Source organism: Rattus norvegicus, chromosome 13 (genome assembly GCF_021556685.1).
Source record: "Rattus norvegicus strain SHRSP/BbbUtx chromosome 13, alternate assembly SHRSP_T2T, whole genome shotgun sequence".
NCBI classification, from domain to species: domain Eukaryota; kingdom Metazoa; phylum Chordata; class Mammalia; order Rodentia; family Muridae; genus Rattus; species Rattus norvegicus.
In genome coordinates this window covers 54303826-54324699 of record NC_141546.1, presented here as the reverse complement: position 1 = coordinate 54324699, position 20874 = coordinate 54303826, and the positions used below count along the sequence as shown (strand labels likewise).

At 35.7% G+C, this 20874-nt stretch overlaps 1 protein-coding gene across 3 annotated transcripts in view; it reads right to left on the bottom strand.

The window, feature by feature from the left end:
• Positions 1-20874, bottom strand: part of Kcnt2 (potassium sodium-activated channel subfamily T member 2) — a 402380-nt gene that overhangs the window by 292404 nt on the left and 89102 nt on the right. For all 3 annotated transcript variants that reach the window (XM_087580809.1, XM_087580810.1, NM_198762.2), the window contains 2 exon segments: positions 14452-14531; positions 11756-11855 (listed from right to left, as the gene is read on the bottom strand). In XM_087580809.1, coding sequence (XP_087436935.1) covers positions 11756-11855; positions 14452-14531 — 180 coding nt within the window.

Below are 20874 nucleotides of genomic sequence, written 5' to 3'. Positions count from 1 at the left end.
ACTTTACACTAAAAATTCATTAATGGCTTTACAAATGTAAGACTATGTTACTTTTAAAAGTATTTATATTTGGATATATATGTAACATTAATATTTATAAGAACATATACATTAGAAACATAAATATTAAGAATAAAGTCAACAATTAATAGCTTATAGTACATTAATAGTTCACATTTGCCATGCTATAAAACATTTAAATAAACATATAAAAAAATCAAGGTGACTGAGGTCAGTATATACTATTATGTAAGATATACTATTATTATTATTATACTATGTACAGTATATATATACATAATATATACTGTTATGTACGATTATGTATTATAGCCTAATATGTAATTGTCCTTAAGAGTCTTCCTTAAATGTTATTCTTCCTGGTATTAACAAAATGCTTAAACTCTCCAATGACCACAGCAACAGAGTTAAGATATCACTAATTATACAAATAATTGATTGGATGGAGAGTTATTCATAAAAAGAAAATCTACCCAGGAAAATATGAAATATTTAATATAAATAAAACTGTCTGCTTTTGTACTTAATGAAAACTGAGAAGTTTCGTAAAGCATTAAACATGTTTCAAAATGCTGGTGTTTTCTTTTTATAGTATACAGAGTAAGGGAACTCTTCCATTTTTGCTTACTTAAAAGACTACAGGAAGTCACTATGCTGAACATTACTATGAAGTAACCTAGAATTTCACAATACCACATCTGTCTGGCTAAATACCATCTTCAAATACTCCAACCCAAAGCTAGGATTTCCTTTTGAAGTTTGGTGTCCTTTTAATCAGTGCAGATTTGAGGAAGTGGCTTGGAGTCTGTCATGGTGACTCCCAGAAATCTGGTCCTTTGCATTTTTAAGCAGTTGACTCATTAGTCCCTAAACTACTTCAACAACAACACCCTCACCTCCAAGTACATGTAGAGTTCATCCACCTTAAGCTTCACCATACTCACACCTTCATCTAAGTTAAATGTTTTATTTTTCAATTTGGCCTTTGAGATCTTATTAACTCTAACATCTTCCGAAGTCAATTTGGTTTTCTCCTATAGTTTTTGAATTGTAATTGCAGTAATTCTTTCATTACCATAAGTCTCAGATCAAGTCCCTCTATCATTTATAACTTAATTATAAAGATTAAAGCCCCTCACATGGATGTGCTCGGCATTTTCCATGTGTGACATACACCGTTCTTACCCAAGCCTCTTGCAGGTGTTCTTTCCTCCTTTCAGAATTCTCTTCAGAATTCTGTTTCTCAGGGAGCAAACTGAGCGTTTCCTCATCAACCCTGTTAATTCATGTCTTCAGCGTTATCACGTCTCACATTTCCCTTGCTACTCATCATGATTGAAACTTTGTATTTTATTTAAAACCTTATTTATTTAAGACATATTTCCACAGAACAATGAAATCTATAACATCAAACACTATGCTGGTTTGACTCCCTATTATAAACCCAGTATCTCACGGAGTACCTGAGTACCCAGGCACACACGACAGTCAGCAGAATAACAATGGGTTCAGAAAAAACAAAGGACTGTGAGTTTGCCATTCTTCCCAAAACATTCCTTCTGTGTTTTCACTAATATAAGAAACAGATACAAACGAAAATATGACAGAGAAAAGGAAGATCTTAGTACTTTATCGGGTGATTTAAAAGATAGGTGTTGGGGTTGGGGTGATAGCTCGGAGGTAAAGAGAACTGGCTGCTCCAGAGAACCCTGTTTTAGTGCCAGCAACCACTTGGCAGCTCAAAACTATTTGTAATGACAGGTACAGGAAATCTGATGCCTTTCTCAGCCACTAAAGGAACCAGGCACATATATAATCATACATGTGGGCAAAGCATCACACAGAAACTAATAAGTAAATTTAAGACAGAAAGATGTGTTTTGCAAAAGTTATAAATAACAAAATATATCTCAATCATTTGGTAATAATAAAGCAAACTGATAAAACAAACACTGAATGATTTTTAAAGTAATCAATAATTATCATGGATATAAGATATAGTTATATCTATAAAGGGTTTTTTTTTGACTGTGATATTGTCTTGCCAAATCATAAAAAGAGACCAAGGACTCTTTAAACTTAACGCTTTACGTGGAAATAAGATTTACAAGCATTATATCGCATAGGTTTTATAATGTATTAAAGAATCCATATCAAATATCAAAAACAAAATTAATGTGCTTTATCAATTTAATATAAAATTCAATAAATATATAGAAAATTTAACAAAATGATAGTGACAAAACTGTGAACTATAAAAAAGATGGGTTTGTCATGAATAACAAGAATGAGTGATGAACCTACAAATTCCTAGATAAATCCTCACAGACAGGAGGGAGGAAATTTGAACTGATATCTGTGCCACAGTGACAGACAAAGCTTCATCTCATTGACAACAAAAGCAGAAGAAAAAATTAATAAAACACATATAAGTAATATTTACTATGGTATTATCTATAAAAGAAAGTGATGGAATCTCTCTGAGAGCCCAACAAGTAAACCTCATGGTCATCATCAAGATTATAAATAAATAATGATAACAGCTTTCATGAACAATGATTGCTAACCACAAACATGGACATAGGTCATGTATGTGCACCTAGGGAAATCTGCATGAACTCATCACCAAATAATAGGGAACAATTTTACTCATCAGAAATATAAGTAATCAGAATGAAACAAAAGAAAATGATAAAATCCAAATGCACATAATCTATGCTTAATCTGACAATGCGAGTAACTCAGGAGCGTCATTAAACATTATTAAATAGAAGAGCTATAGCAAACAGTGCAGGGAGAGAAACAGTCAAATGCAGAAAGGTAGTAACATATACCGCAGCGACTTTCCACAGCATCCTCACACAGCCTTCTCTTACATGAAGGAAATAAATGTTCAATGTTCCATAGCTACCTTGATATCTAAACCGAGTTTCATTGAGTGCCATATTCAGAATGTATGTTAAATACACAAATTAGAGTAACCAGGTCAACATGTGAGCATAACCATAAAATAAGCTCAAAGTACCTGGCATAGTTCTTAAAATTCTTGATCGATACAAGCCAGTACTATGCAGCACCTAAACAGGGCCACTGAGCTAAAAACCCTTCCAACTCACGTCACGTAGGGAAAGTAAGCATTTGGCATAGTATTAGGCCCACATTGCTATATAATTTAGTATTGATCAGAATAGAGAAGCATGCCAGATTCTAGCCTACATGCTAGAAACAATTTTCTGGAACATTACTTGCAAAGCATTAGAAGAAAGAGCCCTAACTCCAAGTCAGGCAAGCACTAGTGAAGTATGCCAAGGATGAACCTACTTTTGAAAAGTGAACATCCAGAGGCTTTCAGTGTGCTGGCTGTGACAGTGGCCTTCACTCACTGTGATCATTCGTCCTTCCTCCACAGGGCATGCAGATTGGAATGCAAAAGGCCACCCCAACCACTCTACCCAGTCCTGAAATATCTGAAAAAATAATACTGACTTTTATGTAAGATACTTCCGAGGGATTTTAGCAAAAGTGAATTTTGTTATATTCCAAGAATATTTATCTGTGTTCCTTCTTCATAGTTGGTTCCTTCAAAAACAGGATTCTAGAGGCAATTCACACAAAAATGTACACAGTAAGGGCAAGGGCTTTGTGTGCATATAAGTATTATATTTAGGCTATGATGATATGGTGTGTGTTTGTGTGTGTGTTTGTGTGTGTGTGTGTGTTTATGTGTGTGTTTGTGTGTGTGCATGTGCACACATTGTATTCTTATGTAAGAAAAGGTTTTCAACGTATTAGGAATATCACTACTGGATATTTTCTTGAAAAAAATAATAAATTTTGAGAATCTGTGTTATAGTTGGAACTGTCTAAATCTACACAGTAAATTCATGGGAAACAAAGAAGGGTTTCTATTGTAACATTCACTTCTATACTTGATCAAATATTGAAAGTACATTACCATAATTCTATTTGTTGTGTGAATAACTTTATGGTTAAATAGTATTTAAAATCTGATCAAAACACGTTATACTATGCACTAACTTTAGGTACGAATTCAAAAATTTGAAAAATCAAAGAACATTCATATGTGCTTCCGTTTCTCTTCCAGAAGTTCCAACAAAACTAAGGGAGGCAGTAGTTTATTTTAGCTCACAATTTCATGGTAAATTTTTATCACAGTCATTAAAGATTTGGGCCAGCTAGGGATAATCACTATTACTACAGCCACTACTACTAATATTACTAATAATATTAATGCTACTAAAATAGTAGTAATAATGGCAATGATAATCACTTAAACATTTCTAAGAGTCAAAACAAAGGTGTGCATTAGATAAAAATCTTCTAAGGACCCGGAGTAAACCAGGCTTTTTGTCCAATGTACCCATAAACCACTCAGAGTACTCTCTGGCACTATAAGCATGAAATCCTTAACTACACACCACATGTATCAACATTTTCAGGATCTATGATGTCAGACATTCACAGTAAAATTATTTTCTTATCTTTCTATTCATCCATACTATGGTAGTTTCATACCAGTTTAATTCCTGAGAGAGGCTTAAAAATAAAGCAAGGCAGCTCAAAATATCTGCAGCCTTATCAGGTCAGAAACTATAATTAAATAAATCTCTTTGCTGAATTAGCCTCATTATTTTAAAATAGAGCCTGTACCCATAAAGGCCACTTCTGTTTTTCATTAACCAAGACTGCACTGACAATGGAAGGAAACAAAACAGTGTGCTTGAAATGGAGACCTCAGATAGTTTATTATGGTTTTTAATTACAGTAATCTGGTTTTTCAAATATATACCCTCTGTAATTATGACTGAATATTCTTAGTAATAGTACACAGAAGTTAATTGTAGGAAACTTTGTTCTCCTAATGTTTCAAAATAATATAATTTTATACTGTTATCAATCACAATAGCTTTTTCCTTTAGAAGCATCCTTCACAGATCACTTTAGAATTTTCAGGTCTCTCTATTATATTTTCTAATCACAAAACAACAGGTTTTAAAAACTACACTGATATTTTATAGAAGGATTTTTTATGTACCCATTTTTAATGACAGAAAGACTGAAGCATGTAATTTCACAGTTTAATTGACATCTTCACTGCATATACATCAATAAGATGTGCAGAAATAATTCCACTTACAGAACCTCCCAAGAACTATGGCAAGTAGGAAAGCTACAAAAGAACATGGCCCTTCTTCTCAGCAAACTTCTGCATAAGAAAGGGGAATCAGGGGAAATTTAAGTGCAATAGAATGTGTATGAGAAATACCGACATGTTGTATAGAAAATACCGTACCGACATAAGAACCGCAACCCAGTACAAACCTAGGTTATAGGGCACGATGACTGGGAAATACTTCTTATTTAAAGGTTAAAGAGTTAATATCCTGCAGGGCTCAGGATTGCAAAAAGAAGATTACAGGGATGAGTTTTGAGTGTCAGATAAGGAAAACACATTTCTAAGAAGCCTCAACATAAAGAAGGGCACAGAATGACCTAGAGACATTAAGGAGGCCACCATAGCTGGAGTAGACTCCTGAAATTGCATAAGCAAGGGTTAGAATATAAACGTCTGTCCATGCAGTCATTTCAAAAATGACTAATATACACTGTGACAGTCTTGGATCCAGGCAATGACTTATGTCTATTCTAATACTCATGAAAACTCTAAATTAAACCGAGCAAGAAAAATCCATTCAGTATTTGTAAAAGATACAAACACATTACAGAAAAACAAGAAAGTTTTCATGGAAGGTCTTGTAGTGGGCATTAATTCCTGGGACCTAATAGTAGACACAAGGTCATCGAGTCTTAAAAAAAAGGATCAAAGGATGAGCAGTCAGAGGTGAAGCTACTGGGAAAGTGGGATTTAAGACAGGCAGATTCCATTCAAAGCAGGTGCATAGGAACTAGCTTTACACTTTGCTGACACAGAGATATCACAGGCTCTAAGGCCGGAGACTGTTACCAATGCTATGGTGTGGCTACAGACAGGAACCTAGCATGGTTGCCCTCCAAGAGGCCCAACAGGCAGCTGAAAGAGTGAGATGCAGACACTTAACAGGCCACCAAAGGAAAGAAGTAGTTGAATTAGAGAAAAGGTGGAAGAAGCTAAGAAGGAGATCAACCCAATAAGAAGACCAGCTGTCTCAAATAACCTGGACCGCAGAGATCTCTCAGACACCGAGTCACCAACCGGGTGGAAGACACTAACTGGTTTGAGGCCCCTGACATCTATAAAGCAGAGGAGTAACTGGTCTGGCCTCAGTGAGAGAAGATGCATCTAACTATTGAGAGACTTGAGGCCCAAGGGAATGGAGAAGGCTGGTGGGGGAGTGAGTGGGGTGAGAACATCCTCTTGGAAACAGGGAGGAGGAATGGCATGAGGCACAGTCAGAGAGCAAACGGGAAGAGAGATAATTACTAGAATGCAAAAAAAAAAGGATTAGATGATGATGATGATGATGATGATGATGATGAAAACAATAGCGAGCCTTCAGAAACTAGCAAGATTGACTAGCAGACTGCCTCAGCAGTGTTGACTAAGGCATGTGACCTGAATCATGGAAGTGTATTGAAAAGCAATTAACAACAAAAGTGAAAATCTGGATGAAAGGGACAATTTTCTAGACAGATACCAGGTACCAAAGTTAAATCAGGATCCCATAAACATCTAACCAGTCCCATAACTACTAAAAATACAGAAGCAAATCATTGTCTCCAGAACAAAAAAAAAAAAAAAAAAAAAGAAGGACCAGATGCAGAATACTATCATACCTTCATAGAAGACCTATTACCAATACTCTCCAAACTATTCCACAAAAGAGAAAGGGAAGGAAGACTACCCACACTACCCAATTACTTCCATAAGCCACAGTTATGCTTATACCTAAACCACAGAAAGACACCAAAGAAAGAAAACTCCAAACCCATTTCCTTTATGAATATTGATGCAAAAATGCTCAATAAAATTCTCAGAAACTGAATCCAAGAACACATCAAAACGATCATCCATTAGGATCAAGTAGGGTTCAGCTCAGGGATGCAGAGATGGTTCAATATACAGAAATCCATCAATGAAAGCCACTACATAAACAAAATCAAAGAAATAAAACCACATGATCATCTCATTCGATGCTAGGAAACATTTGACAAAATTCAACACCCCTTTATGATAAAAGTCCTGGAAAGATCAGGAATTCAAGGCCTATATCTAAATATAGTAAAAGCAATATACAGCAAACCATAAGCTAACATCAAACTAAATCGAGAGCAATTTGGAGCAATCCCACTAAAATCAGGAACTAGAAAAAGCTGCCCACTCTCTCTCTCTACCTACTCAATATAGACTCGAATGCCTAGTCAGAACAATCAGACAAAAAAAAAAAGTCAACGGGATACAAATTGGAAAGGAAGAAGTCAAAATATGATTATTTCCAGAAGATATGATAGTATACTTAAGTGACTCCCAAGATCTACCAGAGAACTCCTAAACCTGATAAACAACCTCAGCAAAGTGGCTGGATGTAAAATTAACTCAAATAAATCAATAGCTTTCCTCTAATCAAAGAATAAACAGGCTGACAAAGAAATTGGGGAAATGATACCATTCACAATAATCACAAATAGCATAAAATACCTCAGAGTGGCTCTAAACAAGCAAGTAAAAAATTTATGTGACAAGAATTTCAAGTCTCTGAAGAAAGAAATTGAAGAAGATTGCAGATGATCTCCCATGCAGGATTAATATTAAGATTAGCAGGATTAATATTGTAAAAATGGCCATCTTGGCAAAAGAAATTTAAAGATTCAGTGCAATCCCCATCCATATTCTAACGCAATTCTTCATAGAGTTAGAAAGAGCATTTTGCAAATTCGTTTGGAATAAGAAAAAACTCAGGATAGCAAAAACTATCCTCAACAATAAAAGAACTTCTGCGGAAATCACCAAACCTGACCTCGAGCAGTATTACAGAGCAATCAAAACAAAAACTGTATGGTATTGGTACAGAGACAGGCAAGTAGATCAATGGAATAGAATTCAAGACCCAGAAATGAACCCACACACCAATGGTCGCTTGATCTTTGAAAAAGGAGGTAAAACCATTCAGTAGAAATTTCAACAAATGGGGCTGGTTCAACTGTAGGTCAGCATGTAGAAGAATGCAAACTGATCCATTCTTATCACACTATACAAAGCTCAAGTCCAAGTCGATCAAGGACCTCCACATCAAATAAGATACACTCAAAACTATAGAAGAAAAAGTGGGGAAGAGTCTCGAACACATGGGCACTGGGGAAAATTTCCTCAACAGATCACCAATGGCTTATGCTCTAAGATCAAGAATCAACAAATGGGACCTCATAAAACTGCAAAGCTTCTGTAGGGCAAAGGACACTGTCGATAGGACAAAACAGCAACCAACAGACTGGGAAAAGATCTTTACCAATCCTACATCTGATAGAGGACTAATATCCAATATGTACAAAGAACTCAAGAAGTTATACTCCAGAGAACCAAATAACCATATTAAACAATGGGGTACAGAGCTAAACAAAGAATTCTCAATTGAGGAATATTGAATGACTGAGAAGCACCTAAAGAAATGTTCAACATCCTTACTGATCAGGGAAATTCAAATCACAACAACCCTGAGATTCCACCTCACACCAGTCAGAATGGATAAGATCAAAAACTGAGGTGACAACAGATGCTGACGTGGATGTGGGGAAAGAGGAACACTCCTCCATTGTTGACCGGATTGTAAACTGGTTCAACCACTCTGGAAATCTGTCCAGGTTCCTCAGAAAATTGGATATAGCACTACCTGAGGACCCAACTACACCATTCTTAGGCATATCCTCTAAAGATGCTTGTACTGGCTAGTTTTGTGTGTCAACTTGGCACAAGCTGGAGTTATCACAGAAAAGGATACTCAGTTGTGGAAATGCCTACATGAGACCCAGCTGTAAGGCATTTACAACTAGTGGTCAAGGTGGGAGGATCTCAACCCTTTGTGGGCGGTGCCATCCCTTGGCTGGTGGTCTTGGATTCTATAAGAAAGGAAGTTGGGCAAGCCAGGGGAAGCAAAAACAGTACAAAACATCCCTCCATGGCCTCTGCATCAGCTCCTGCTTCCTGACCTGCTTGAGCTCCAGTCCTGACTTCCTTTGGTGATGAAACAGCAATGTGGAAGTGTAAGCTGAATAAACCCTTTCCTCCCCAACCTGCTTCTTAGTCATGATGTTTGTGCAGGAATAGGAACCCTGACTAAGACATATAACAAGGACACCTGTGCCACTATGTTCATAGCAGCCATATTAATAACAGCCAAAAGCTGGGAAAAACCCAGAAGTCCCTCAACAAAGGAATGGATACAGAAAATGTGGTAAATTTTCAGAATGGAGTACCACTCAGCTATTAAAAATAATGACTTCATGAAATTCATAGGTAAATGGATGGAACTAGAAAATATCAGCCTGAATGAGGTAATCAAAACACAAAAAAATGCATGCTATGTACTCACTGATAAATGGATATTAGTCCAAAAGCGTGGCTTACCAAGATACAATCCACAGACCACATGAAGCTCAAGCAGAAAGACAACCAAAGTGAACATGCTTCAGTCCTTCTTAGAAGGCGAAGAAAAATGTTCACAGGACAAAATGTGGAGACAAAGTTTGGAGCAGAGACTGAAGGAACAGCCATTCAGAGCCTGCCCCACCTGGGGATCCAGCCACCAAACTCAGAGAATATTTTTGATTCCAAGAAATGCAAACTGACAGGAGACTGATATAGCTGTGTCCTGAAAGCCTCTGCCAGAGGCAGATGCTTGCAGCCAATCATTGAAGTGAAAATAGGGTCTCCAATGGAGAAGTTAGAGAAAGGATTGAAGGAGCTGAAGTGGTTTGCAACCCCATAAGAACAATAATACTGACAAATCAGAGCTCCCAGGGACTAAACCACCATCCAAAGAGTACAAAAGGACAGACCCATGGCTCCAGCAGCATACATAGCAGAGGATAGCCTTGTTGAGCACCAAAGGGAAGGAAGGTCCTGCCAAGGCTCGACCCCCCAGTATAGGGGAATGTCAGGGCAGGGAGGCTGGAAGGGGATAGTGGGTGAGTGGGGGAGCACCCTCATAGAAACAGGGGGAGGAGGGATGGGATAGGGGATTTATGGCCGGGAAACTGGGATGGCCATAACATTTGAAATGTAAATAAAAAATAAATCCAATAAAAAATTAAATTAAATTTAAAAAAGAAAAACCATTGAAAGCAGGATAGATATTGAATGTTCAAATAACAAAATATTCCAAATGATTTGCGCCTGTTACAGAAAACTTTGGGAGGTAAGGACAACTCTAAAATCTTTGGTCTGGCCACTGTTCGCTTGAGTTATCCCTGTAACAGTGAAAGCTGTGGCTAGAACAGGATTTTTAGAACGGTGTTTTTCATCCTGAAAGGGAAGAACAATACACAAAGTAGTTGGAATATGGTAAGCTTAGAATGCATTCTGGACAGGCAAGTGGAGAATCTGAGTGAAGAACGCAGTTGGAATATGGGGAAAAACAGTCATGATGAAGGTCCAACCACAAAGTTCTGCTTCTGATTCAAGAATGACGTGAAAAAATGAACTATATATTGAAGGAAATAATATATACCAGGAAACGAATCTAACATTACAAAATAGCAAGATCCTCCAAACAGCTTTTCCACAGACAGGAGGTCCCTGCAAAACACGGAATATTCCATTGAGCCTCTCTCTAATTTCACTTCCAGTAATATGACTCAGAAAGGCCAAGGATTCATTAAAGTGAGTCATCATAATTAAATTTCATAAATAACTATCACACATACTATTATACTATCAAGATTTCACTCTTTCACTTACCAACACTCATCTAATCTCCAAACCCTTAAAGAAACTCAAAATCAGTCACTTTCTAAACAAGCTAGATTTTTCAAAGTGTTTAAATACACAGGATAAACTCATTTTCTCCCTGACTTAGGTACTTTTGTTTAATCTTAAGGCGAAATTTCACAAGTGAAACCTATAATAGGTGTTAGTCATCAAAGTTAATTTTTCCTTTGAATATCATCATAATCTTACTACATAAGCCAGGGGTCCAGTGTTATAATGAGATTAAAATTATTCATGAATATCATTACATACTCAGCACTCTACTGTTAGAGCAAAGGACAGAGTCTAATAGAAAGGTAGCAAGTTAGTGTAAATACTAATTAAGCAAAAATAAGATTGCAAATGATAAAAGCTAAAATACATCAAAAATTAAGATAACTTAAACTAACTAAATATGCATCTTGAGAGAATCTTGAGCACCTCCACTGAGAGGTAATAAATACATTGTAATGGAAAGTGTAAAGAAACTGGCATATTGCAGAGCACATGTAATTTGAAAACAGAAAGGCAGTCATGTCTGTGGAGAGATGAACCCATTCTCAGCTAATATCCACATCATTTTGCCTAGCAACTACACATGCATGCAACAGATTCCAGATTATTTAATACTGTTTAATAATATTTCAGGTGACTTAATAATGTGTTCACCAAACTTGGAAGAATTTTCTCAACGTCATATCAGTTCATACAAAGGTCTTACACCCTTAAACATTGAGTTCTTATAACAATTGTCAAATTGTAATAATTCCAAAACAATGAAAGCTGTGCGGGAAACACAGGGAAGAACCTTACCAATCATTTCCCTGTGAAGGTTTCTCAAGCAACACACGGATAATGTATAACAAACAGCTTAACAATTTGAGGGAAAAGTTGAACAAGCGGATTCTTAGACCTTCAAGCAAGCAAAAAAAAAAGTTAGGTTTCATTTGAATATGGTACACAAAAAAGAAAGAAGGAATTGATAAAAATATCACCTTTCAGTTCAGCACATAGAAGGTATTTAGAAAGCACATGCAATTATTTTATAAACTTACTGAAGTTCTTGGTAAATGAGTTTTAATAACAACTCCTAAAATAAAATGTGAGCATCATAGAATTCCTGAGCCACAAATGACATAGAGCATTCCACATAGGAGAAATCAAAATCAAAAGCAACAAAATTTATATCATGTCAAGGTCGATTCAAGTCTGTTTATAATTTAATCACTACTTGGGGAATAACTAACTACTCAAAAATCCAGCTGCCCCCTGATTGCCCATAATTCATCCCATGACTCCGTAGTACCTTGTTGATTTGATTGTAGAGAAGACATGTTTATATAATTACCTGTGATATTATTGCTATTATATTTATATTATGATATGTACCATCTCTGTAATTACAGGTTATATAATCATTATGTTATCATTTACAATGAGAAGTCATAATAGTTTGTACTGGTTAAAACACAAAAAGAAAAAAATTTCTCATATTGAAGTGGAAAACTTGTAGTTCTTAAAAACCATTTTTTTTTGTTTTAAGAGTAGCAAGAATATACCATACAAAGTGCTTAGGTTACAGTTGGGAGAACTACGATACCTGATGAAGAAGGCTAATGAATTTCAAGTACACTGATTAAGAGGAAGACTGTGATTTGTGATTCCTGTAATCAGTGGTATGGGCTTTGTGTATTTTGTATTCAACTGTGACAAAGGTCTTAAAATAACTATTACTTGATGAAATCTAGAATGAAATGTCACCTTTTTTACTCTATTTTTGTAGAGCGTATTTATAGCATTCTGTAACAGTAATTTCTTAATTGTGCAAATCATTTCTCAGTTCCCATATTGAAGTCCTGAGGGATTTTGTGGGTTACCTGCTGCTCTAATTTAATCTCTTTCATCACAATAAAACATTGTGAAGCAAAACACCAGAAGGTTAAAAGGGATTATTTAATCATATAACCTACAGTTTCATAGATATAGGTCTCCTCTGTAGTCAGGCGAGTATTCAGTGATTGGCCTACCACTGTGATTAATAGCATGAAGATGACTTAACCCCCTTTAGGTAATATCTATTGATGGGACTCCCATGTAAATACAGTTTGGAAGGCATTGACCTTCTCTACTTTAATGCTGAAGCTAGTCTACCTCTGAGAATATCTCACCAATATGAGCTACCTCATGATGTATTTCCTATATGCAATATGTGGATGTGTTCTCCCAAACCAGGATTCTCTTTATGAAGGCTACCTGACGACAATTCAATTTAGAGCAATGCAAACACATCCAGATGTTAAAATTCACAGCCCCAACTCTTTGACCACAGAATTTATGTTTTTCTGTTACTTATATTGAAAGCAAAAATCATGTTATTATAAATGGTCTAAAACCATATAAGATTATATAAAGTAGCAAGTATCACACATACTTCAAACTCATCAGGATTCAGCTGTGGTCCCAATGGTATTTTCTGTGTTGTCAGTGGTTCCCAATTTCTTAATAAGAATCTTCAGGCTGTTAAGCTTGACATTCACCCTATACTTGCTAATATAAAGTCTTTTTAGAAAAAGCAACACCTATCCTTATATTTCAACCTCTACTTAATATTTATTATCATCAGGACTGACTAGGAAACATGGAAAAACAATGATGGTTTTCACAACCCTCACATTTAAAACCTTCAATTTAATTGCCAGTGTTATTGTTGACACTGTTATCATTTAGGGGAAGTTTTTGAGACAATTCTTTACTCTATAATCCAGGTTGCTTGGTAGTTCCTCTATTTTTTTTAAGCTACCCTCAAATTCTCTTTGTTAATAGCACCAGATGTTTTTTAAAATGTTTTATGAAAGCATATAATGTATTGTCATCATTTTCACCTTGATTATCCTCTCATTCCTTCTCCCACTCATGACTAACCACTTCTGCTTTTCAACAAAGTCCCCTCCTATTTTCACACCCTTTTTCGTTTCCAAAACAACTGAGATTAACTGGGGTTACAAACCTGAGTATGGGTCAAGGGTTATTTACTGGAACACAAGCGTTATCCAGTGACTACACCATTGAACAAAATGACTTCCCTAGGCCCCACATACAATAACTGCCAACAGCTATACATGGAGACCTAAGATTTCTGAGCCTCTTCTCCATTCATTATGCCATGTTTAAGGTTACATGACCTCTACCTTCTGTTCCTTCTGCCTCATCGTCCTGAGTACAGAAATTAAACTTGTGCTTTCCTGAAACTACTTTGTTTAATATTTTTCAGAACTTAGAGGATACATGAGCCTCTAATTGTTCTTATGAGATTTAGACTTAAAATATGAAAGAGACATGTAAAGTACTGGTTTTTTGTTTTGTTCTGTTCTGTTTTACATTTAATACCCACTAAATATTCCCCCCATTGTATTCTGTTATGCAGACTATGGTTTTGTGAAATATTACACAGCTGGAATTTTGAGGGAGATTTCTATGCAAAGAACAAAACAGTGATAGGAGTAACTTACTTGATCGCTGGTTTTTTATGAAAAACAACTTTAATCTCTCTTTAAATGTGTTTTCATTCATGTAGAATTCGACTTGAACCCTAAAAAACAGAAAAATAAACCAAATTTATGTAAGTTAAATGTGTCATTATTTTATCAAAGAAAATAGAAAGTGGCTTTGCAGTTCTTCAGCTAAATAAAAGTAAAAATATTTGAGTTAATGCATCCTATGTTTGGAGTGAATTATTTAGTATAAAAGGAGAGTTGATTAAAATACACTAGTGTTATTTCAGAAAAAAAGCCCCTGCTTCCTAATCCTAAAGATAGTTCAAATATCATGCTATACAGAGTGACTTGTCAAGAGTTAACACTTGTCTCAGTTTCACACACACTCATATGTTTAGATTTCAAAAAACAGTTAAGTCAGAATTTCGATGCTTACACTATAAAAATTTTCTCAAGATTATCCTAACATAATAACCATTTGAATATGTAGTCTCATGATCTTAATATATTTACCAGCTCATTTTGTTGCTTGGTTATAAAAGATATATGTGGGGGAAACGATCAGGGAGAAAAAAAGTGACAGAGTATGCTATGTGTTACAAAGAATACTGCGCTGCTGGACGATTCCACAAGCTCTCTATTCTGTACGTTTAGGACTCAGAAGTACTTAAGAAAAAAACCAAAACTCTGCTCAATAAAAGAATTGTGTTCATAATAAAGAAAACTTTATATAATTGAAAAACTAAATATTCCTTAATTTTTCTCTCTTATCTGAAATTATTTCTGTGAACAGTTTTTTAAGTATTTATCACTATCCTTTTCTTCACTTTACACATGAAAGGAGGTATGGGATCAAAAATCCAGTTTATATTTACTTGATATGTCTCCAAAATGGATCATAATTGTAATGCCTTTGGAAGCTCATGGTTTCTGTAGGCCCATGTGCATGGTCACTTCAGGACAGAATTACACTCTCACAAATGCTCATTCAAGGCAAGCAGGCCCAAAGCCCAATTTATGTATTCAAAGTCCTTCACTGGCTCTGTTTCCTTCCTTGATCAAATGAAAAGTCAGCTCAATTGAAACAAAGGAACTGTAACACTGATACTGAGCTTAAAGAGTTAAAATTTGTTATGGATACAAAACAAAATTTGAGAGGACACATGGCTATTATGCAAGTAATTTAGGAAAGGCCATTGTGATTTACTTCCTAGAATTATCAAATTTATAAGGAGGTCCATCCATTCTTCAAATAGTAGCTGGAGCCTAAAATGAGTATGAGCTGACGAACATTTTTTTTTAATAAAATGAGATCAAGTAAACAAAGTAATCTGGAGTATGGGAAGCATGTCACCTGAAAAACATTATGAGACACACAGAGCTTTAACCTCTATTGAGGGTTAAAGAGCCACAAAAATGATCACCCTTAAAGAACAAGGCAGCCAAAATCATTTAAATAAACATCTTTTAAATAAGACAAACTATTACCAGACACACGTCTGAACAGAGCCAATTCTAGAGGAAAGTTAGGAATCAGAATGACTAAACCAGAAATGGATATCATTGTGTAATGCAGAGTTCCTTAACATATGTAAATGTTCCAAAGATGAAATGACAGCTTGCCATCAACTCAGTCCTTTTCTTAGTACTGACTGTTTGACATGGGAGTGAGTTGTTCATTGTGTGACTTCCTAATTTTTTTTATCAAGTTATGAAATTAAGTGGAACAAACCTCTTAATTAATCTATTGATCTTCCTGGGCTAATATTATACTGTAAAACATGTCCACTATTGAAATATAAATTTATATGAATGGGTTTTAAGGTTGATGACCCTGAAAAAAATGAAGGTAATACTTTGGATTCGTTGGCTTAGATACAGGGAAAAACATAAGACAATTAGAGGGTGAGGTAAGAGATTTGTTCCTTTTTCCTTTATAGAATAAGTGAGGCTGGCAGGAGAGGAAGAGGAAAGAAAGTGGAAGAAGACGAAAACAAACAAAAGAAGAGGGGGGAGTGTAAGAAGAAGGAACAAAGTGAAAAGAGAAGAAAAAAGAAATACACAAAAACATAATAATGTTTTCGTTGTTAATCACATGACAACTACTGCAGGGTCAAAAGGAAAGTAGTGGAGTTAGGATAAACCTTTGGAATTTCCCCAGAAATTTACAGTTTTAAAGACTCTGGGATAAAGTAAAATTCAGAGATGACCATTACAATATTCATTTCATGAATTCTGCTAATTAAAAATACGATAAAGTAATTCCTTTTCCTGGTATAAAGTTGCCTTCGCTCCTTCCCCTTTCCTCTTCTGACTGTTTGCCTTCCACTCACTCCTCTTCCCTCCCTCTTTCTCGCCCTCCCTTCTTCCTTCCTCTGTGAGCCTATCTCTCTTTTGACCTTCCCTCTAACTTGCTTATCTGAATTTAATTTCCTCAGAAAATCATGTTTTAAATAATGCACAAGGGCAAATAAGAACACATCATTTCTCAAAATGTCTTTTTTATTACATGTCCATATCAAAAAATAAATGTAGACTAGGTTTTTTTTTCTATATTTGTCCTAACACATGACAATTTTTATTAGTTGGCCTTCTATTGGAACATTTTAGGTTAATTGATGATATGTATTGTTTTATTTGAATAGATATAATTGCAGTAAAGGACAATCGTGTTTATGTTTATTATTTGGGTTTTTACCAAAAAATCAACTTACTTAAAATGGATTTTGTGTACAAAGTTAATCTGTAGGTGTCATGATGATGTCCATAGCTCCCAGGGCAGCAACCTATTCTAAGAACTTTTCATTGATGTCGGTTGTTTTGTTGTTGAACTATTATAACACCACACCTGGTCTCTATCTGAGGAGAAGCAAATGTGCAATATCTTGATGTACCACAATATTCTCTCTCTGCTCATCACAGAAAACACTGAATTCAGTTTATGTTATGAAAATGTCACCTTTACAAATTGACTTCAGTAGTCTATATTTACCTCTATTCTTTCTATAAACATGTTTCAGAATTAAATTGCCCTGCCTCTGCCAAAAAAGATACATTGATCACCCTGCTCCCAATACTTTAAAGGTGGGCTTATCTGGGAATAGAATTGCTGCAGAAGTAGTTGGTCAAATTAACCTAAAATGATTATTGACTAGAAAAGACCCTTAATCCAGTATGATGAGTGTCTTTTATAAGAAGAGATAAACCCAAAACAACAAAGGATGCTGGGAGAAGATGCTCAGATAAAGGTTAAGGGAAGGATTGAAGTTCTACTCATAATTCATTTGCATCTTAAAGTCTGTATCTAAAACATTGTACCCAGTGCACTGTGGAGTGTTGTCGAATGTTAGTCATTTTCTTCCAGGAGTGGCTAATGTTGTTTTCACCTTGCTGAATCATAAGAAAACATCTTAACACATACTGCTATCAAAGGAAAAGATAAAAGTTTAGATTCATGGTACAGTTTCTACTAAATATCTACTGCTTTTGCTTTGTGCTAAAGTACATTCAGTCAAATCGATTTATGTGGATTCCAATACTTTTAAGGTGTTGTATTAAAGGAAGAAATTCTGAGTTTCTTCTCAGTCAGTAAATGTCTTCTAATATATACATGGTTTGATGAAAGACCAAGAGCTCCACCAAGAGCCATACGTGCCTGGTAGGCAACACTTAAAAGCGCTGAGATTTCTTGCATTACTTGCAGGTCCTTAAATGTGTAGTTTCCATAGCAAAAACATCACAAACCAATCACACGATACTTCTGTTTGACATGTCACTGTTTGCAGACTTCATTTGATGGACTTACCCTGTGAACTTCTCCATTTTAATCAAAATATTGACATTTTTACAACTCCAATTTGACTTGCTCTAACATGGCAAACAAAAGGTGGAGAATCGAGAAGTAGGTCCTAAGATATATTTTGTAAATCTTAAAATCTTAAGACATCATGCCTCCTCTACTGGCATGATCAAAAGTATAAAGAGATAAAAGAATGGAAGCTCACATAATTTCTAACTCAAATTGCAATACAGATTTCCCTGGAATATCAGTAATCAATTTGATCTTGTCCCAGAACAACAGTGTGACATCCTCTCAAGATACGGAGCAGCTGCAACAAGGTGTGGGTCTCTTGCAGGTAAATAACAAGGATGTGAACAACACACATTTTTCAGTGTGCTGTTCCTCCTCTCAGTATTGGAAATTTACAGCAAAATTTTGTTCTGTATTTTCTGTGTAATATTCATAGGAAAATCCAGATTTGGGGTTTAAAATATATTTATACAATACAATAAAAATAAATATGTAAATAAATATAAATAGATGGATAGATAAATAAATAGATAAATAAATAAATTCCATTTCTCGAACTATAACTGGCCACCTGCAACCATTATGTCAATTAAGGAGATTGGTAATGGTGAAAAGTAAAGAGAAGCTTTTTCAATGTGTTTACACTTGCTGGAGGGACTTGAGGTCCAATGGCCCCAAATAAACTTTGGTCTGAAAAAGAGCTTTAGGTTTTAAATACAAGAAGAATTAGATCAAGGGTCACAAAGCATATATAATTAATCAGTTGTGGTCTAGGAATAGTCCCCTTGAAAACTGTACTGGTTCTGGCTCTGGTAGGTATCCCAAAGAGTGCCACATCATTTGGGAAATCAGGGTTTTCAGATGTCTATTTCTGTTCCACAGTGTCATCTTCATCGACAGCTTGTGCTTGTAGAAGCAGGAGGGGCTACAACTCCAGACAACTCAAGAGCAAAGGTTTAGTCCAATGATTCAATCTCTGACTTCAGCGAAGGGAAGAGAGCAAACATTGTGTCGGAAGCCACAGAACCACAAAGTCTTACCGACATATCTGACTAAGCACAGGCTAAACAAAGACAGCAATGATATGCGTGCTAAAGTGAACGTGAGAAGTTCTCAAGACATCAACCCTACACAAACAACTACAGGAAACGAAGGAAGCTTGGGAACAGGAGAAATAGTCTTCATCAGAGAAGAACACACCATTGCTTGTCCAATACCAAATGGTTGGCCCTGCAAACATGCAGACAAGAAATGGTATGCAGACTGAGCAAGTTGTATTAGGAAAGGGAAGGTAGAAATGATGTTATCATGTTTATAATCTCAAAAGTAAAGAAAATTGTTTAATTAAAGTGTGGATTTAAAGCGTAACACAACATGAACAAACTACACAAAAGTAGACAGTTAAAAAAAAAAAGAAGGCAGGGATGCCAGGATTTCATCCCGTCTTCTTGCCTAGTGGTCACAGGGGAGGACTCAATGCTTTTGATGGAGAACATCTTCTAAAATGTGTTTCGAAGTGTCAGTGGTGATATTTCTGTTTTGTGGCTGGTTAGACTTTTGTTGCTCTAAAATTCCATTTTATTGTGAATCCATTTTTTATCTGGTACATTCATGATAAGGGTTTCTTCTACTTTAAACATTTTCTAAATAGACTTCTGTTCAGAAAGAGAAAAATAGCTAGGAGTTAAGATAGTATGTAAATAATTGTAACAAATAATTTAAAATATCAAGCACAAGTAAAAATATAAAATGTTACTTCCCAGCGAAGTAACTAAATGAGTGGGAAATTTAGGAAGAAATGCAAGCAAGACTATTATAATGAAGTAACAAAGAATCTATCCATAAGGGCCTGAGGTAAATAACCTTTGACACCAAACACAGCTCTCATCTCCAAGGGAGGAAGATAGCTTACCCTTATCCGAATGGGAATGAACTATGTCCTGTGAACACAGACTCAAGTTGCCTGAATGACTGTTCCACTGTGAAAGCAGTTAAGTGAGATAAATGAGGCACATAATTAAAGCTATCACCCAATGATAAATCACTGCATTCAACGAATGTATCGGTCAAGACTGCAGATAGGCACGTTCTAGGAAATCAGGAAAATTCTGCTGGAAGTTTTAGATGTTACTGGATTATATTACTAGTCTCCGGGTAGGGGGATGTTTGTGATCTGTTTGATAAGCAATTCCAAAAATTTTACCTGATCGTTGAAAGGCGTTATGCCAGACAGGCACGGAGGTAGAAAATGAATGGTCTTTAGGTGACTAAAGAGAGTTCAAGACCATTTTGGCTCTTGGTCTGCCACTTTTCAAACGCTTTACATTTACAAAGCTCTACTCATTTACCACCTTTGTAGAATATTAATATAAGTGTGACATTTTTCTCTTGGTACTTCATTTCACAAACAGACACACACATGCACACACACACACACACACACACACACACACAACACACACACACCAACAAAAGAGGTCTTAAAACTTGTCAATGAAGAATGTGTTAGTGAAATCATTCTTGCAAGCAACCTGGTGCCTACTAATTTTTACAGCCTAACCATTTGAATCCCAGTAAAGTGACAGAGGGAAACCTCAACACAGTACTTCGATATGGGAACATGATGT